The 19,532-nt window shown below is 37.1% G+C and overlaps 1 protein-coding gene across 10 annotated transcripts in view; it reads right to left on the bottom strand.

Annotated features, from left to right (window-relative positions):
• Nucleotides 1-19,532, bottom strand: part of LOC114666049 (girdin-like) — a 207,154-nt gene that overhangs the window by 15,264 nt on the left and 172,358 nt on the right. For 2 of the 10 annotated variants that reach the window (XM_051919663.1, XM_028820762.2), the window contains 5 exons: nt 18,988-19,191; nt 18,777-18,845; nt 16,159-16,245; nt 15,735-15,815; nt 7,897-8,168 (listed from right to left, as the gene is read on the bottom strand). In XM_051919663.1, the coding sequence (XP_051775623.1) occupies nt 7,897-8,168; nt 15,735-15,815; nt 16,159-16,245; nt 18,777-18,845; nt 18,988-19,191 (713 nt within the window). The remainder of the gene's footprint in view (nt 1-7,896; nt 8,169-15,734; nt 15,816-16,158; nt 16,246-18,776; nt 18,846-18,987; nt 19,192-19,532) is intronic. The other 8 variants (XM_051919667.1, XM_051919664.1, XM_028820752.2 and 5 more) reach the window with 7 other exon arrangements.

Genomic DNA, 19,532 nt, shown 5'->3' with positions numbered 1-19,532 from the left:
GTCTGGACTTTGGGGTGATTGGTGCTGCGGCACTGGGTTGTGTGCTTCATAACATTTGTAAATATTGTAAATAAACGTGTTGGGTGACAAAATGATGTCCGCCTGTATGTGTCCGGGCTGCTTCCCACAGTATATATAATGCATTAACTATAGGTATACATTTAATTTTTTATACCAGTACATTAAATTATTTGCTATGAACACTGACCGTAAAATCCCTTTTTTCCACTACACAATAATTCTGTTTCCACATCAGAAAAGCACAAACATTCCACATTAATACTTGCACCATTTTGGTTTATACTCATTAACAAGGAGAACACTGTGACAAAATGTTGTGTGGGTCACACTTGGTCAGCAAGGTGTCAGCACATAAAGGGATGGGAATATGCAGAGAATGCCACAAGTGTGGAGAATAATAAAAGAATCTTAAAGGATAGCAGAAAATACTGGTAGTCTACTGTTATACCATATAGCACGGCTATTCAAATGGTGTCCCGTGGGCCACAGGCGGCCCAGAAGCAGTGGCCCAGCCCGTGGTCCCGCTAAGGCTCCAGACTGCAACTAAAATGGTCTCAAATGCAACCAAAAATAGGCTTTGGCGATTATTATTTCTACTTAGTTCACCAGTTACGAATTAAATAATTGAAAATTTAAACTAAATATATTGTAACAGATGCAAAAGGTTATAAGTGATGTTAACATGGGTTAGTATGGGCTCCCCCTTGCATATCCCCTGAGCTGCATAAAGGCTAGTTTATATCCCGTGCTGGGTGTGAGGGAGTTGCGGCAAAAATTACGTCAGAATTGGAGACGTGCATGAGAAAATATTTCTAAGTACATAGCGCTGCTGAGGGGATGGCCATGAATTTCAACAAGAGGCTAGTTACGCTTATGCCAGAATAATGAACGAAGAGTTGAATATGACGCAACTAGTCATCAAAAAAAGGTGGGTATGCAAAACATTTGAAATTGATCTGCCCATCATATAGGTCCCCCGTTAAAAATATATTTGTGCCCTGTGGAATTCAGTTGTCTGTTCTGATTTGGTGTGGCACACTAAGGTGTGATTGTCACCGATCTTCTTTTGTTCGTGCATCTTTCCATGCCATTTCTCTTTTGATTTAACGCATACTCCATGCAAAATGCCGACCTGTCCGTCAGTAAACATGCACGAGCAGTTGCCTGCCGCTGTTTCATCACGCACAGTGATGTGATGAAGCCTGCGTTTTAAGGTTGAAGGTGTATTACAGTTGTTTAAATGGGCTGCTCTGTGATTGACAGCGGACAGTAAAATTTGTTAAAATGGTATCAAAAATGCCACTATGCTAGTTGTTACTTCAATCGTTTTGGCGTGCACACTATATATTCTGTTACCTATTAATTCTTCAACGAGAGAACATCAACAAAGAAATATAGAAAATAAGATTGACTAAAAAAATAATAATAGCAATAATCACAATTAATAATTCATTACTTGACACCCAAGAACTCTGTACAAAGATATTTTAAAGACAAATAATTAAAATAAATGTTCCAATCCACTTTCACGTCATACGTGGTGCCTTGCTCTTAAACATTTACTCACATAGTTTTTTTCTGAGAGGTCAGGGAAACAATTTCAAAAGGAAAGGCTTTGTTGTGGAACTCAAATATAACCTCAAATTTAACCTTTTATGAGTGATTAAAACTGTGTGAATGAAATCATTTAAGTTCTATGAAAAAAAATCCCTTGCCTGTCATGGCCACCCATTTAAATTGGGGCAGGATCTCATAGTTCAAAAGGGAATGTTATTGCTAATACTGTGCACCTTTTTTTGATTTTATGCACTGGGTCAGATGTGAGCAAAATGTTTATATTTTATTTCATAAGTGGAAAAAAAAGTGTTGCTGCTACTTAGATTCTGTTCAGTTATAATACATTTTTGATGTGCCTCTGTCAGAGGTGACCCAGTGTTAAAGGGAAACAATAACTAAACATTACCTTTTTTTCAATACATTCATTTGTATTGATTAAAAATTTGTCATTACCTGCTGCTTCCCGGCTGCTGAAAATGTCTGGCCCAGCTGAAATTGTAATTGAACAGCCCTGCCATATAGCATTGTCAGAAATTCAAAAACTAACATCAGTTTAAAAAAATTATGAGCTGTAAGACATCAATGCTCTCAATAAAAAGTAAAACTATAACGCCACTCCATAAAAGTGTTTACATTACTCCATGTAGATACTCAGCACAAGGGGTGCTTCATAAACCCTGAGTTTACAGTATAATTGATTTTTTTCTTAACAGCAGATTGCTGTCTTCTCTAACAAATGAGCAATTCATAAGAAGTTTAGCTGCATTTTACACTCAGCCATTTTGCCATCTTGGTAGTTTACTTTTCATTTCATGTGTGTAGGACTTTCTGAAAAAAATGTGCTGAGGCAGGGTATTTATGAAATAGATGCACTCCCCCCCCATGTTGCAAACAACCCCCAAATGAGAAATCCACCTAACATTCACTATTATAGAACCCCCCACCAACCTTAAATGTGTAAATTTTGTACACATGGTGATCGTCATACATCATGTCACTGCAGACAGGTAGACGTCACCAAGAGGCAGTATGTCTCATGGTAGTGTTAGGTGGATCTCAAGTGCGGTAGGTAGGGTAACCCACAAAGAGGACAGAAAGATGGTGTGCTTCTCCACGATGCTAGAGGACAGGTAACTTTGTAGAAATGCCTGACACTGACCCCCTCTGCAAAGACAGAAAGAGAGCAAGTGTGGCCAGTGAAGGGACACCAAATGTGGCAACACCTTCTGTTTGACAGAGGGACTCATGAACAAGAAGAATAGAACTGTGCTGAGGAGACTCATTTTCCCAAGTGAACAAAGTTAGTTTTTAGTAAAAACCATAATATTAGTGGCTTATAGGACAAAGTGGGCCTTGCCCATTTTGCTAGGCTTTTAGTGGCACACAAGGCCTATTAAGACAGCAGACTTTTTTATTTATTTATTAATTTTTATTGTAATCATTCTATACAAATAGATCAATTTATAACCAAACAAAATTGAAGACAAATCAAACCCCACCCCTGAGAAGGAGAGCTTAGCCAAAGGAGAATCGCTTAGGGCTTTTTAATAAGGCAACAATAAATAAAAGAAAGGGAGAAATAAATATCTAGGTAAATAAGAGATGGAGAAGGGAATTAAATGCGGTAATAGTTATTTCTCTTATTCTAAAATAATATTGATTAGATCCTGCCAGGTTTTGAAAAAATTTTGTACAGATCCTCTAACTGAGAATTTGGTTTTTTCCAATTTCCAAGACAGCAGACTTAACAGAGATACAGAAATTCAGCTGCAACCCGCACCCCACACCCTTACCCGCACTCCTTAATGGTTGAAATAGAGATGGTTACCAACACTTTAATCAACCCTGCACTTCATCTGATAACAAAGGTGTAAATCAGAATTGAGCCTTCAGACAAAAAGGTGCCCAAGCAGACATTGATTTTAGGCTTGTAACTGCTAAATGAACACTGGATGGATGTGATGGACAAAGTAACACTCCTATAAGCAGGCATTGGTTCTATAACTTGAAGGGACCTTAATTCAGTCACCAGAGGTTAGATCTATGTATTACTACCGGCTCTCTTTGGGGAAGATTAATGCCAAGCTAACGAGCTACCCTCTTTGCGGTGAGAAGCCATCCACTCTCTAAAGATCGTGATCGACCGGTAGATCGCAAAGGTAGTGCAGGTAGATCACGTTGCATTAAAAAAAAATGTTTTAATTGTTAGTCTATATATCCTCCCTATGGCATTTGCCACTTGATTGACATACAGGGCGGCCAGTCTGAGATCTCTTTTCTTCTAACACACTGGTCATTTCGCACGCACGATCAAACGCGCGAGCTACTGCAACACTCCGGCTATCTAAGTGATCTAGTTAGCCTTCCAATTTATATCGACTAAAGAAGGGATTTTAAAAAAATTTGTTTGGAGAGGGTATGGGCAGGCTGTGGAATTGGAAGAGGATTTTTTTTCACACAATGTCACAATCAAAGTGCGTTTGTCACATCTGTTAATCTATCATTGCTATTCCAAAGAAGGAAAATCTAGAAAGGCACTTTCGAACGGTTCATAAAAACTACGAAACTGACTTCCTTCTGAAAAGCGATCTATGAAAGAGAAAGAAGAGGGAACTAAAATCGCAGTTAATCGGACAGCCATCATTTTTCACTTGGCTGAATTCAAAAGCAAAAGGCAGACACACCGAAGCATCGTTCTGGGCGAGTCACTCGATCATTAAGCATAAGAAGTCCTTCCAAGATGGAGAGATGATAAAAGAGGCCTTCGTTGAGACATATGGTTAGGGAGAAATTCCTGCTGAGATTTCAAGACCCCTGGCCAGAGAAAAAGGAGTTTCTCCTTGTCATTAAACATACATAGAGCAGAATTCAAAAGCAAAAGGCAGACACACCGAAGCATCGTTCTGGGCGAGTCACTCGATCATTAAGCATAAGAAGTCCTTCCAAGATGGAGAGATGATAAAAGAGGCCTTCGTTGAGACATATGGTTAGGGAGAAATTCCTGCTGAGATTTCAAGACCCCTGGCCAGAGAAAAAGGAGTTTCTCCTTGTCATTAAACATACATAGAGCAGATTGAAAATTGCCTGTCAGACTTTGACAGACGGTTTCAAGACTCAACTTTACTTGAGCCAATAGCTACAATTAAGTGCAATCCATTAGGGAAGATGTTGAGGGTGATTCACCCACATCAAAAATTGCACCACTGTTTTACCTAAAACTCCTCTACAGTGGAGGATGAGATTTTGACACTACAGGATGAAATTTAGCTGAAGTCTTGGGCTCTTGGACAGTTTTGGAACTTACGGAGGAAAAGTATCCAAACATGAGGAAATGAGCTACCTCCTTGACTGCATTATTCAGCTCTACATATTTATGCGAGTCAGCCTTTTCCCACATGAAGATTATTAAATCAAAATACTGTAGTGACCATAAATGTATTGAATTGTTATTGTGCCATAAAGATTATTCAGTTATGCAAGGTACGACAACATATATTTTATGTATAATGTATACTCAGTGTATATATATATAATTTTTAATGTAGGTAGATCATTTCGACCTGGTCATTTTAAAAGTAGCTTGCAAGCCAAAAAAGTGTGGGCACAGCTGCTGTAGAGCAAAAAACTCACAAACTTTCTTTGTGCTGGAAGCTACTCTCCATAGAGCCATGGAGTTAGTGCCATGAACTCGCACAAAAGTCCAGTCAGCCAAGTCAAGGTCTATGGCAGTGACAGAGAACAGTCAGAAGCAGTATTACTGTAAGAGGAAAGCTTCAGTGCCAATACTCTTGTGTCAGAAAGAATAATGCTTTTCCCTATGAAGTTGCAGCGGGTACCTAACACTGAGTTGGCAACAGTACAGCACACCACGGCCAATGGACCACGTAGTAAACACCTAGGGTGCATTGCAACGTAAGCAGAGTCCTCCACTTGAACCTGGAGCAAGAACTGCACACAGTATTGGACATCATCATTTCAACCTCAGTATCGTAGGACTGTTTATCTGCACCAAGACAAATTAGAACTCTAAATAGCCAGTGAACAGCCAGCTTTTTTATCTGCCTCATCTGCTTAGTGTCCAGTCTTCTATACTGATACAAATGCAGCTAACATCCTCTTTAATAAAATCCCTGTGTGCGTCCAGGTGTCCGTGTGTGCGTGTCTTCTGGTGAAGTGCGCATGCACGGGGCACGGTGCGATGCGCGATATTACTGTCAGAGAAAGTTACAGGCGTTTTATGGAAATACAAACCAGTATTACTGCGAGAGGAAATTAAAGGTACACAATACAGTGCCGCATATTACAGCCACATACAAGCCAGTATTACTGTCAGAGAAAATTAAAGGCATATTACCGATGAACACGCCTGTATTACTGCCAGAGAAAATTAAAGGTATATTACGGACGTACAAGACAGTATTACTGTCACAGAAAATTAAAGACACACAATACACGGCGGCAGCCCACGAAGAACGGTCAGCTCAGCAAGTAAACATCAACAAAAGAAAGGCTGAAAGAAAGAAAAATACGACCAACAAAAAGAATGAGGTCAAAGTCCCTTGCCATTTAATATAGACTGTTCCCACTACTGTTCTAGCGCCCGTTATTGTAACGGTGACTAGTATTTCTATAATCCTTGTGTTTAACAGTAACTTTTACTATTCTGTTTCATAAAACGAGTAGGTTTCAGTTACCTTGATACAAATCTCATGGTAGGAGATGGCCTTCCAAAGAAAAAGGTAGTAAAAATAATGAGTAAGCTTTATTAAATTATTTAATTACTGGCATTGCCAAGGGTAAAACTGATAATTAACTAATTGATTACCATTAACCAATCAGCTGTTTTTCTCACATCCATATACCAATTCTTACATATTTTCAGCGCCTCTGGGTGGGTAGAAACAGAAATCTATTTTTCTACAAGCTGTTGGTAAGAACTAGAGTTCAAGAATGGGAAGCCAGACAAATATAATACAAACCTTTAAAAACCTTTTTTTGCTTTTTTCAGTTGACACATAAGTCTGAATGTATTGTTCTTAAGCCGCAGCTCACCAGTTTAGGACTTTTGTAGAAACACAGCAGCCAATCAGAGCATAGACAGCAGAATAATCTGTCATTCTAATAAGCTCTGTCTACATTAGTACAAAAATGTGTTGGTGGAGGGAGCTAGAAAGAATGTCACGAGTGTTGAAAAAGGCTCTTAAAAATTGAGATTTCAAATCCATTAAAATAAGAAAAGGCTATCACAATTATATGCAAATTGCTCTGATGTATGTTTAAAAGTTTTGCTGCGAAACAGCCATATCTCAAGATCTCAGGTCTAAAGTACCACTTATGTGTCAAAGATACTAATCTGACATTCGGAACAAACACAAAAGTAACAACTAAGATTAAAGTCAAACAACTAACAAAACGTGTGTCATTTATTTATCAAGTGTTGGACCATATGACATGGCATGTGGTAAAGGTTTCACTGTATTATGTAGGATATGATTGGACACTTAAATGCAAGCAATCCAGCAGGAGTCCCGCAGAATTAGTGAGGCCTTACTCAATATTTGTTATTGTAGTTCCTCAGACAGGACTGAAGTTGACACTTCACACGTTGCTTAACTGAATGTGGAACTGTGAGAGCACTTGACTAGAGTTAGCCAGGACGCTTACCAAGGAGCAGTCATGGAGGAGTCATTGCCAGACTTTAACAGGGATCAATACCTAGAAACCTAGGAAGGGCATCGGGTGTTGATGTGATGTCTAATACCTTACCAGTTTACTATTTCCCATTGTTTAAACCCAGCACCCCGTATTAATTTTTTCCTTAAGATGAAATGTTCTCCTTCTTGGCTTTATTCAGTGTTTGGGGATGCTACAATGTCACCTGGTGGGGAATAAAGCTTAGAGTAAATAATCTATGAGTCTCGATATCCTGCAGGTATCAGAAGTGACTCTCCAGATTAGAAATTATGTAAATAAAGAAACCTGAAGATGTGGCAACATCGAAGTAGTCTGTCAGACCCCATGCTCAGGCCTGTACTGATATGACGCAGACTGGCATAAGAAAAGTAGTACTCTGTAAATTAGTTAAATATTTTACATAAGACAACAAATTGCACATCTTTTCTAATACTCTAGATTTTAATTCGATCCTATCTGTGAGTCAAAAACTGCAACAAATGCATTAAAATGCCACCTTATTAAATAACTTAACCACAAGTGTTTATTTTTCAAGTGATCGTTTTATACCATCAAATAAATGTTAGGAATGTAATTAAGAGTTAATACATTTTCACTTATCTTAGGAAAATAAAAAGATCTTACATTTGTTGGTGATACTTTGCTGCTTTCTTCCAAAAACTGCTGCAAAGAAACAACCTCACTTCCAGGAGAAGCTGTTTTTTTCTTCTGCTGATTCTGAATTTCCAGTGTTTTTCGAAAAAACAAAGGACTCTGTTTTGAAGATCTCGGATAAGCCTGGCCAGGTTGCTGGACTGGACTACTGCCACTTGACCACACTTCAGCATCAACGCTCAAACTAAATTCACCGCTGCTTTGACTTTGTGGTCGACTCTGACTCCCATTGACAGCATCTGCTTTTGTGCGAATAAGGAATAACATTAAAATGGGATGCAAAAGAAACAGAAATCTCCCACTTTTCGACAAGCTATTGAAACAAACAACTGAAAAACATTTAAATGATGATTAAATGAAAAGCATGAATTTCATTACCAAATTTAGAAAAGACTGATTAATACTGCTGCCTCACAGCTCCCGGTTTGAAGCCTAACTAGCTTACTGACCCTGTGGAACTCCCTTGTTCTCCCAGTGTCTTTGTGATTTTCCTGCCACATTCCAAAACAAGCATAAACAGGGCACTAGACCGACACTGTTATTATAAACGATGTTTTTCATATATATATTTTTAACTTTTGTGCATATTGTTTAGATAAAGTATATATTTTTTTACCCCAGATGATAGGTTTCTGGTGTTAGTTTTTGTTTGAGGTCTCCTGAGAAAAGTTGTAATTTTTTTATCGTTATTTTGCAACACCATTTTGTTTTATTATGGGTGCCACCATTTTCTGTGATTTACTGTTGCAGTTTCCATGGTAATATTACCTAGAAGGCATCTGGGGAGAGCAGTATGTGACATCACTGGAGAAATCATATAAAGGTTGGCGTACAATTCCCTTAGTTATTCAAGATATGGATATTGAGAGATTTCTGTATGTTATTCTTTTGAAATACAATATGTCTGGTATTAAAAAGACAAGTTTGTTTAAAGGTTTTTGACTTTCAACTCAATGTTAAGGGTTTGATGAAAAAACACAAACTTGGCACTTTCCTACTGCCATCTCTTCTCCTAGTCCTTTCTCATTAAAAAGACCCTTGGTCTCTCTGCAGGCATAACACGTTTAAGTGGAGAGTAGATGTGCATGCAGTGTTCTCTGTAGGTGGCTGGAATCCCATCCAGTGTTAGATTTTCTACCTTCAACCCAGGAATGCAGAGATAGTATGATTCTGTAATGTAACAGGCAGGCCCAGAAAGCTGATGGAAGCAAAATTATAAAAAGAGGAATGAATAGTACAAAATTTCAGGCATTGTTGTATTATTAATCTGTGATAAGACATCACAGCATGTCTGAGATGCCAGCGATGGTTTCCTCACTACTAAAAGTTGTTTCTACAGGATTCTGTGACCAGATATTGGAGGAGAAGGCAATGATCACAAATCATGATCAGAGAATTCTTTGACACGCAGCTATATGGATCAACAGAGCAAAGTGAAATTAAGTAGAAAAGTAAAACAGTTCAAAAAGTGGCAGAAATCACACAAAGACATTAGGCTGCCATATTATCCTCCTCTTGAAAGACAAAGAAAAAATGCAATACCTGCAATAATGGACAAGGGTCCATTTTTAAAATCTAACTTGTACACTTTACTAGCATCTAATTAATAAATTGTCTAAACCCATAATCTAATAATCTAAACCCATATACATATTTATATATAATTTTATCTTCTATATACAATCTGAGATTTGATCAATAGTATTTAATAATAAACTACAATTTTTGCAACAATAACAAAACAGATTTGTACATTACAAATCTCAAAATAACACTTTCCACAAATAATTTAATATTTCACATATTATACCCTAATGTTATCTGATTTTCTTAGAAATTACATCTTTATTTTTCTTATTACCAATTAAATGTTAGTTCACTAGTGACATCAATGTTTCATTTATTGATATCTTGCACAACAAATCTATGTTGAATAAAGCTAGATGATGAAGTTATTATTTTAAATTTTATAGCATTTTCGCATTATTGAAAATTATGAAAATATGATAAGAGCAGAAATAATTTACAAATGTTTTCTTGTTGAAGTTAGCAAAGTGCAGACAGATTCATTTTAAGGGGTTTCAATAAGAGCTGCGCAGAACTTATGATATAATACATATTCTTAGCTTCACATTACCAGAAGTAAAGCCAATAGTTATTTCACACAAGCACTATGCCATTCTATTAGATTGCAAAGAAAATGAAATGCGTAAAGCACTTCAGCAGAAACACTAGCAGAAAACAAACACACGCTAGCACAAAACAAAGAAATGTGAAAGAAAACAAAGGGGATCAAAGGGTAATGTAGTTATCTTAGGATAATATGGTTATTGTGTATGAAGTGTTTTGGTATGCATTCCACATTAAAATGTAGCATTTATCTTAGAAGTAGCATGAAGAGACTGCTGCAACGGGTTGTTGCTTCAGCAAGCATATTAGGAAACTAGATGAAGGTTGTGTGAGCACCAAAGAGATTGAATGTTCTAGGTGGTGATGAAAGAAAGTGGCAACTGCAAGAAATATTGAGAATGAAAAGAACGTAGCAGAATGAGAATTTTATTTAGGTGTATAAGCTAGTGAACTAGTCACAGTAAATATCAGATGTTGTTTAAGCATTAATTCAGCACTGTTGTCTATAAATATGGGACTTTGACTTTGCATTGGGACCATTCCCTTAACAGACTGCTGTGACGTGATGCTCCCTCTTCATGAAGAGAAATTAGAAGATGCATAAACAAGCTTCCTTCTCTCTGATTTTTGACTCAAAGGGGTCTTAGGGCAACACTTTCAGAGAAAAGGGATGACAGGACTTTGTTGTCAAAGGACAACGCTGTAGTTTCATATGAAAGCTTCACAAACACAGTGGGGGATTGAAAATCCTCAGTGCAAAAAGCTTCAAGGTACAGTAAAGGAATAATGATGATTATGAAGATTCAATTCACAGTGTTTTCTAGGTAAATCAAATTACTGTATGAATAGGTAATTTATCATGTGTGTTACACGATATAACCTTATATCCATCAGTTGCTAAACACACTTAATCTCAATGAGGGTCAATGGGCTGGGATGTTTCCTGGTAGCACAAGGTACAATGCAGCAATCAGTTATGGATGGGGCACAAACTCAACACACTCACTTCCACACACACACCTTCATGCTATGTCACTCTGGGCTAATGTAGGACCACCAATAAACTTAACCTGCATATCTAAAACTGGACAGCCCAGAGGAAAACCATACACAGACACAGGGTGGATGTCAGTGATTAGGGCTCAAATGCCAATTCATGGAGCTGCAAGGTAGCAGTGACTACTAATGCTATCTTACAATGTACAGAAGTTTTCAAAATTATTACATACAATTTTGAGGCAAATTTTCTAAATATGTTACATAATGTTAATATTTAAAAGCAGAAAAATTCAGACAAGAATTTCAAACAGTGCCAAGGCTGAGCCCTGATTAACTGATATGTGTTTTACTATCCAATCAAAGTGCAGGAAAGAAAAGCAGAGAACACTGCACTAAAATTTTAGACAGGTTACAATGAATGCTAATATACAGTAAAATTAGTCTGGCTATAGCCAGATGTACAAGTCTAGAGACAAAATTAGTGAATTTTTCTTAAATCTGGGTGTGGACATTTAGATGGCTCACTGACAGGCTCATTTCTGAACCAATGCAATGCCTCCTGAAGGTGGCACTCAGTGTTGGAGTGGTGATTTTAAACTGCAAAGATCAGCGGTGCTTTTGTTAACCTGGTCTAACAGACAGCAAGCTTCATTCACGAAAGCTACATATAAGCCTTAAAGAACCAGCAGCTACATTCACAAAAATATGAACTGCAAAATATGCATAATTGAAGAAAAGAATGTGTCACACTCTGTCAAAAGGACTGTCATTAAGTGAGCTGAAAACTAAAAGCCACAGGAGATGCAGATTTCAGTACTCAAAACAGCCAAATCAGCAACCTCTGCCCAACACCACCAACTAAAGAACTGACAAGGCTGCACAATACCCACTTTCTGACTGCACGTCTACACTACTAGCTAAAGAAATGTAACATTACTGTCTAATTGGAAAAGCAAACAAGTTTAACACATTGTATATTCATCAACCACAATGCTTATCTAAACTCTGCTTGCTGTTGTTCTCTCATATAGTAATGTAATACTTAAAATGACAGGAGATATCCTAGCAGACAGAGGTACTTCTCAAACATGTGGAGTCAAGTAGTTATTGGTGTTGTGTGTGTGTGTGTGTGCATGAAGGTGTCTCTCCACAACCACTGTACTCATTACAACATGCAAATTAATTATTAAGACTCCGTTACCCTATGCTTCTTGAATTAATAACATCAGTTTGAGCTTTTAATTTTTTCGCAGTGTTAAGTGTTTTGTTCCGTACCTTTTGTTCTCTTCCTAAAACCCAGGCGGCGGTTTAAAATGCATGGCCTGGAGGAATTGGGGGCGGATGCTTTAGGAAGACATTTTTAAGGGTTGTTCCCAGACGTTTTGAGAATCACATCTGGCACCAATAAGACTAATATTTTTTGACTAGCAGGAAGGTGGTGTGTTATTGTAAGTGATACGGCTTTACAGATAATATACACACTAAATGTATGAATATATCAATAACCTGTTATCCATTAAACATTAAATAAAATTATTCAAACGATTACTTCTTCAATGGTAACAACTTCAGGCACTTTAGGGATCCAGAAATGTCTTAAAAAACTGAATAAATATTTTCATCTTGAACACAATTTCTAGTAAAAGAAAAGGCAAGGGTATAAAAAAAGGTTCAGAAACTAAATCACACCAAATAAATAAAATGGCACACCTCACCCCAAATGGACATGCTTTAAAAATTGCCCTCAATCAATAATCTTGGTTTATGATCAATCGCCATGAGTAAAGATCTGTTTATCAAACTGACAGAGCAATTGCAAAAGAAATGTTCATGGCCATGTTTTCACATGGAAGTAATAATAATAATTAATAATAATTCATTACATTTATATAGCGCTTTTCTCAGTACTCAAAGCGCTATCCACACAGGGAGGAACCGGGAAGCGAACCCACAATCTTCCACAGTCTCAAGTAAACTACTTCTGTTTTCTGGAGCTGCTTTTAATTGAAATTAGACATATTTTCAGAAAAGCCTAAATCACTGTAGCGTAAGCAGAGTATGAATTTAGAATTTTGGAAGTCTATTAATTCTGCCACTATTTGCTCCTCATTTAACTTCGTTGCTATTTTATCTTAGTTTTCTGCGTTTTTCTAGTACAGTATGTTGCGTTTTGCCTCATTTGGAATGAGAAAACATTTTCATTTTCTAAAGTGGAAAAATACATTTCAACACATAATAGTTTCAAGTACTATGTTATGGATATTTGCATATAAATTGAGGATTCTGGACTGCTTTTTGTATGGGCGGATTGGATTATTGATCTGTTCAATATTTGTATGCCACTGGGAAATTGCAGTGCCTGAATGTAGTAAGTACTATTTTAAAATTACTGAACTGTAGGCCTCAAAAACCAAAATTACTGTATGTGCTACAGATTCCCTGCATTCAGAAATGTGTAATATTAACATACTAACTGCCCAGGGTCAGAGTTTAAACATAGGGCTCTATGTCTATATATGGTCATTTAATTTGTTTATTCTGGTATAAGCAAATGTTGTTTGTTAAGATTAACAACAGTTAACAGCTGTATGTCCCCCGTCCTTGTATGTCTCAGGCTAGACTGCACTTTAACCCCTAATCCATGGCTTGGAAGACAGTAAAATGCTAGGAGGTGATACCTTTAAGTATTCCACAAGAACAATCATTGGCCCACTGGGTGCTTACCTGGTACCCATGCAATGGATACTCATACTCTACTTATACTCCTAGAAGGTATACCAATAAAGGCGAAGGACATGTTTCCAATTTTATTTTTTTATATTGGTGGACAAGTTAATACTGGAAATGCCTAAACAATTAGCCTTAATTTACTGTACACTTGCACCTTACTAACTTATATTACATTTGTTCAACACAATAGAGGCCAAGGGGCCTGATGCTGCCCTTCCCGGCTTACAGATCAAATACAAAGCAACTTCAGAAAACCTCTACAGGGGTCAAGGGCCTATTGCTGTGCCTGGGCAATTCTCCTGAAAGGGATGAAGTTTAGGATACCTTAGCAAATGCCAGGAATGCTTCAAGTAGCGCAATCCTGCTGGGACTTACCAGATAAGCTACATTTGAAAGGGCTGTACAGATCAAACAGAGCAAAATGGCCAAGTGTAGAAACCTCCTCAGTTTATATACACAAGGGCTAGAATCACAACATTAATGTATAATATGCACAAAGCGATTAAAAAAAAAAAATAATGGCATAGTTTAAACTTAAACAATGACCTTAAACCTGACCTTTTAACAAAATACTACTTGAGCAAGTACAACCTGAATTTGAATGCCTTCCTAAAAGGCAAGTTGAAAAGAAAGCAATAAGAAAACAAGGCCAAGTTAGTAATTCTCAGACTGGCACAGAATATGAGACACAGACATATCAAAGCAAAAAATGTTTGAAACGACTGTTGACTTTGAATGCACTGCTAAAGACTGATTTAAATAAAAGAATTTAAGCATCGCTTAAATGGGCAAACATTCAAACTTGTGTTAAATTCCACAACTAGTATCCTCAATTGTTCATCTCTATCAACGATTGAAAATTATACTCTATACAAGTGCTGTGTCTGCAAATGCCAATTTCCAAGCCTCTTTTTTGCTGACTCCTGCCCTGCCCCTTCAGACAGTTTAACACATCTAAGAGATTTAATGCTTTTGTGGTAGGTAGAATCATGGTGTGCCTTGGGATTTTTAGGGTTACAAAAATTTGCCACCACAGAAAAACAGTCGGAAAACTCTGCTCTACCGAGACCTTTGCTCCTGCCATGTTAAGAAAGATCTCAGTAACTGCCATCTCACTTAAAAACTGACACCATGCATTACTTGGATGGTTATGTTGCATTCGTTCATAAATTAGTGAAGATACTGCAAACCTGAATCATGGGTAGGGATAATCATTACATTTCTACTTTGCAGAATTTTGTTATTATATTAGGGCAAGCAGCACTGTAAGCTACCTGGCAGACTGCAGAGTTAAATACAGAGAGATACTAGAGAATTATTTTGGTTTTAGTGCCACTTAAAGATAACTTATTTAGCACTTATGTGATATGACATTGAATCAATCTTCTTATAGAAATATGAAATGAAAAAATAAAAAAAAGAGCCTAATTTTTACCTTCGCAACTTATTTAAGACTGCCATAATCCCCATTTCCCCTGCACCTATTTCAGTAGGTTTAATTTAAGAAAATGAACACCAGTGTTACGCATTTAAGTGGATTTATCGCTGTGTACCACATATGAAATTTTAAACCTTTAAATGAAAATTTTAAAGGTAGTATATAAATACAGTACTGGATGTCTGTGTAATTCTGTAAGTACATACTTAACTTCTTTGTATTGATGTTTCGTAATGTTGAAAAAAAAAAAAATGACATGAAAATGCCGTGTTGACCAAAGTATTGAGGTGATCACCTTGTTGCCGGCCCTGGATGCGACAATAATTTTTTAACGTGTTACATAGGCCATCTTAATCACAAAAAAAAAAAAAAACTGAAAATATATGCAAATGGATGAGTCAAGCTATGAAACACATCATCACCACTAACATGCAAACACAGGTGGATGAAAGGTCAAATGGAAAGCAAAAAGCAGCAGCAAACAAAAATTAAATTGTGACAAACATCATACCTTGAGCTTCGAGCGGCGATGCATTATTATTGCTATTACTACTGCTTGTCTTGCCACTATCAAGACTGGATGGCCTGGAAGCTGGATGGAAAATTGGAAAAGTGACAAAAAAAATAATGTACCTATAAATTCTGATCACAGAATGATCTGAGGCAGGAGCCATGCACTGGGTATCAGGCTGAGCATGCTCACTGTCAAGAAATACCATTGTCTTACAAGTCTGAAAGCCGAGGGATTTCCAGGGAGACCAAGAGGACACTTTAGAAAAGGGCACTACAGGAAAAGCGAACAGACAGAAGGATGAAGACAAACAAAAAAGGAAAATAAAATGACTGAACTAAAATGCTGTTAGTAGGTTACGAGGGTCTAAGCAGTAAACAGAAGAAGTGAATAAAACAAAAATGCACACAAGCAAATCACTTACAACAGATGTTACAAGGAATTCTGCACATTGTAGAAGTGCCAAGAACAGGAGGAGCAAGAGCATCTGCAGAGCTAATATTCTGCACTCCTATCCAATGCAACAGAGACAAATTCATATGTTAGTATCTTTACACATGCACTGGACACCTTGACCTGGGTTGAGCACACTACGTCCTTGAAGGCTGCAGTCCATACTGGCTAATCCTGTCTATTAATCAGTAGTTACCTCATTCGTGCCTGCAAATTAACTTACTCATTCATTAATAAAATGTGTACCTCTTTTTGTATTAAAAACTATCCTCCAATGTGTATTAAAATGTATATAGTATATATGCCTATTAAGGATTTATTGGCCATTGTTATTACTTTGTAAGAAAATGTGTATGCTAGACAACTGATAAATACTGGTAAATGGTTCCTGAAAAAAAATATTATGACTAGTCAAATAAATTAGCTCAAGTGGGATAGCCTCAAAATAATACTTTTTCCCCAAAACAAGATTTGGAAATTAATGCAATTCTAAAATATTCAGACACTGAACTACAAACCTGAATTTTGTTCATACTATGTTCAAAAATTAATTCTGGTAACATGTAAATATACTGTATTAAAGTTTGAATAATAAAAATTTAAATTAATACATTAAGGTAAGGATTTAAAATGATAAAATAAAGGAATGAAAGGCAATCTGGAAAAAAAAAAATCTACTCACCCAAAAATGGTGGCAAAGTGCAGACTTATTAATACCACCTTCACTGGAAGCCTGGGTCTTAAGTAAGAATTAGTTATTCACAAAAACCTTAATCTACAAGAACATGGCTCTCTATTGCTGTTTAACCAACAGGGAGTCAGTTCTCTGGTACAGCCTCTTTTCGGTAATAATTATCTCAGGAGTCAGGATTAATTCTGTACAAAGAACTACATTGTACAGGCACACATAAAATGACCAGAAAGTAAAAAGTAAAACAGTATGCATAGCTGACTTGCCAAAAATCACTGAAGAACTTTTGAAATGCCATGAAATCTTAGCTGATATCCCCAAGCCATGTGAAAGAATTTAGATGTGAAAGCAATGGTCTTTGCATAAGAAATGGTGGTTGATTAAAATGGTCATAATTAGACACCTTTGTTATTTATGGTTTAATGTATTCTTTCATTTCCCCTTTTACTCTAAGTATAGAAGAACCCCATCTTACCTGAAGGATACATTCCTAGGCAATGCCTACAGTGAGACATTGTGTATGGTGTATATGGGCATTGCGTATGACACTCCTTACACTGTCCCTAAAGTAGTTTTCCCAGAACACGTATACTGTAAATCTATCACTTTATTTATAAATGTACACCATACCCGTGTACAGTAATAGTATTGTGCACATGACTAAGTCACTGCACATGAAACTACATCACAGGCAGACATGCCTCCCACTTTAAGTCCCAAGCAGCCACAGTTAAAGCAGTGTGCTGTTTCACAAAAATCATGCTTAGCCAGGGTGGACATATACCAAATGAAATAAGCAGTGAGTGGGAGATGAGAGGTTGTGTGGGGGAGAGCATCTTTCTTCTTTGTATGCAGGGGTTTGTGAGATAAAATGAAAGTACAGGAGGAGTGTGTCTCACACATCCTGAAACCACTATTATTGAGGCGGAGCCCAATTGCTGAAGGTGTACATCTCACTACTTCCTGCGCACCACAAAATAAAAGAGGTTTTGTGCCACACCAGTTTTAGTTTTCACATTCTGTTCCTTCATTGTGTCTTCTACCACCAGTTTATATAAATGTCAATTCTTGTAAGATGAGGTTCTATTGTAATCATATTCAAATTGGTGAGGCTGAATATAGTAGTCCTGTAGCAGACATGCATGACAGACAAAAACTGAAATCAGAGCTAGTGTTTTGCACAACTGAAAATGTATGAGGTTGGGTAGTTCTAAATGGAACAAGCAGGAGTATCAATCCCCTAAACCTGACAACAACAGTGCAAGAGAGTAATAATTTACAGACACAAAATTAACACTGATCAAAAAGTCTGTTACAACTTAAAAAAACTGTCACTAGTTTATGTTACAAGGATTTAAGTTGCTCAACCCTGGTCTAGAGAGTCAATATAATTAATCACAACATGAGTGAAACCCTTTCAAAATGGGTATATTATTACTTGTAGATCTGGATTTAATGTTAAAACTGCTTAACATACAGGTAAGTGAACCAATTAGAATCTTATAATTTTTCTCTTTTTTATTTCATACATTTATTACAGACTAAAATAATGATAACTGTAGTAAAAAAAATCTTCTGTATCAATATCACACATTTGCAGAATACTGAAGTTACAGTACATGTAAACTATTTTTTTTTTTTTTACACTAAGACGATATCAATATAAAGAGTTTATTTTTTTTTTTAATGCAAGATACATAACATATAAATGAAGCACCTAAATGTAAAAGAAAAAAGCAATATGATTATGAAACAACATAATTAATGCCAATGCTGAAATGAAACCAGCTACGGCTTCATGGTTGCATGCTACTGACAGTGCTGCCATTCCTTGAAGCGCCCACAGAAAGCATTCCTTCCCTAAAATAGCATCTCATGCTGTCAGAAATGACACTTACCTTGAACCCGTAACCCACTGCTAGGTTCTTCTGTGACCCGTGGAGCCACATCTTCACACGATGCATTGTCTTGAGGTAAACACATGATATGCTCAGTTAGAACTGCAGACCTCATTCACACAAGCAAGTAATGGAACATAGAAGTGTATATTTGAAGGCAAGTACAATGTAATAACTGAAAACATCACCCATTTCTTTCTCCTATCTATACCTTTAGCTTTATGCTTGTTCTTGGATCTGAGGCCAGCTGAAGGATTCAGTGTGGCACTGTTGATTGCTGTAGTAGAGTAGGCCATAGCTCCAAGTTCTTTCCTTCTCAGCCTGGAAGAAGCATCATCAGGCCCATCCAGATTCTCAGAACTACCTTCCCATTGTCCTCCTGCCACGACCATGGTTTGCAACAGGTCATTCATGGCTGAGATGAAAATGAAAATAAATGAATTGCCATAGAAGAGTGTACTGAAAACAATTCCCTTTTTAATGCATTTTTCCCCATACATTAGCTTTGGAGAACAGCTTTCTTTATCAGGCCACACTCATTTGGTCGTCCATGTTATCATGACATGCAAAGAGCTGAAATGCAGCTTTGACAAGCGCAGTTAGACAGTTGCTACCATTTTAGCTCATCCATGACAGATCTCATTGCTTTCATACAGTGCAAAGCCATGCTTTCATTGCCTTCATGTGCAGCATAGCTCTAAAGCCTGGGAATGGAGTTCTGTGATAAGGTAAAAATGGATCTGAAGAAAATGGCAA

Source organism: Erpetoichthys calabaricus, chromosome 15 (genome assembly GCF_900747795.2).
Source record: "Erpetoichthys calabaricus chromosome 15, fErpCal1.3, whole genome shotgun sequence".
Lineage (NCBI taxonomy): Eukaryota > Metazoa > Chordata > Cladistia > Polypteriformes > Polypteridae > Erpetoichthys > Erpetoichthys calabaricus.
This window is presented reverse-complemented; position numbering and strand designations above follow the sequence as displayed.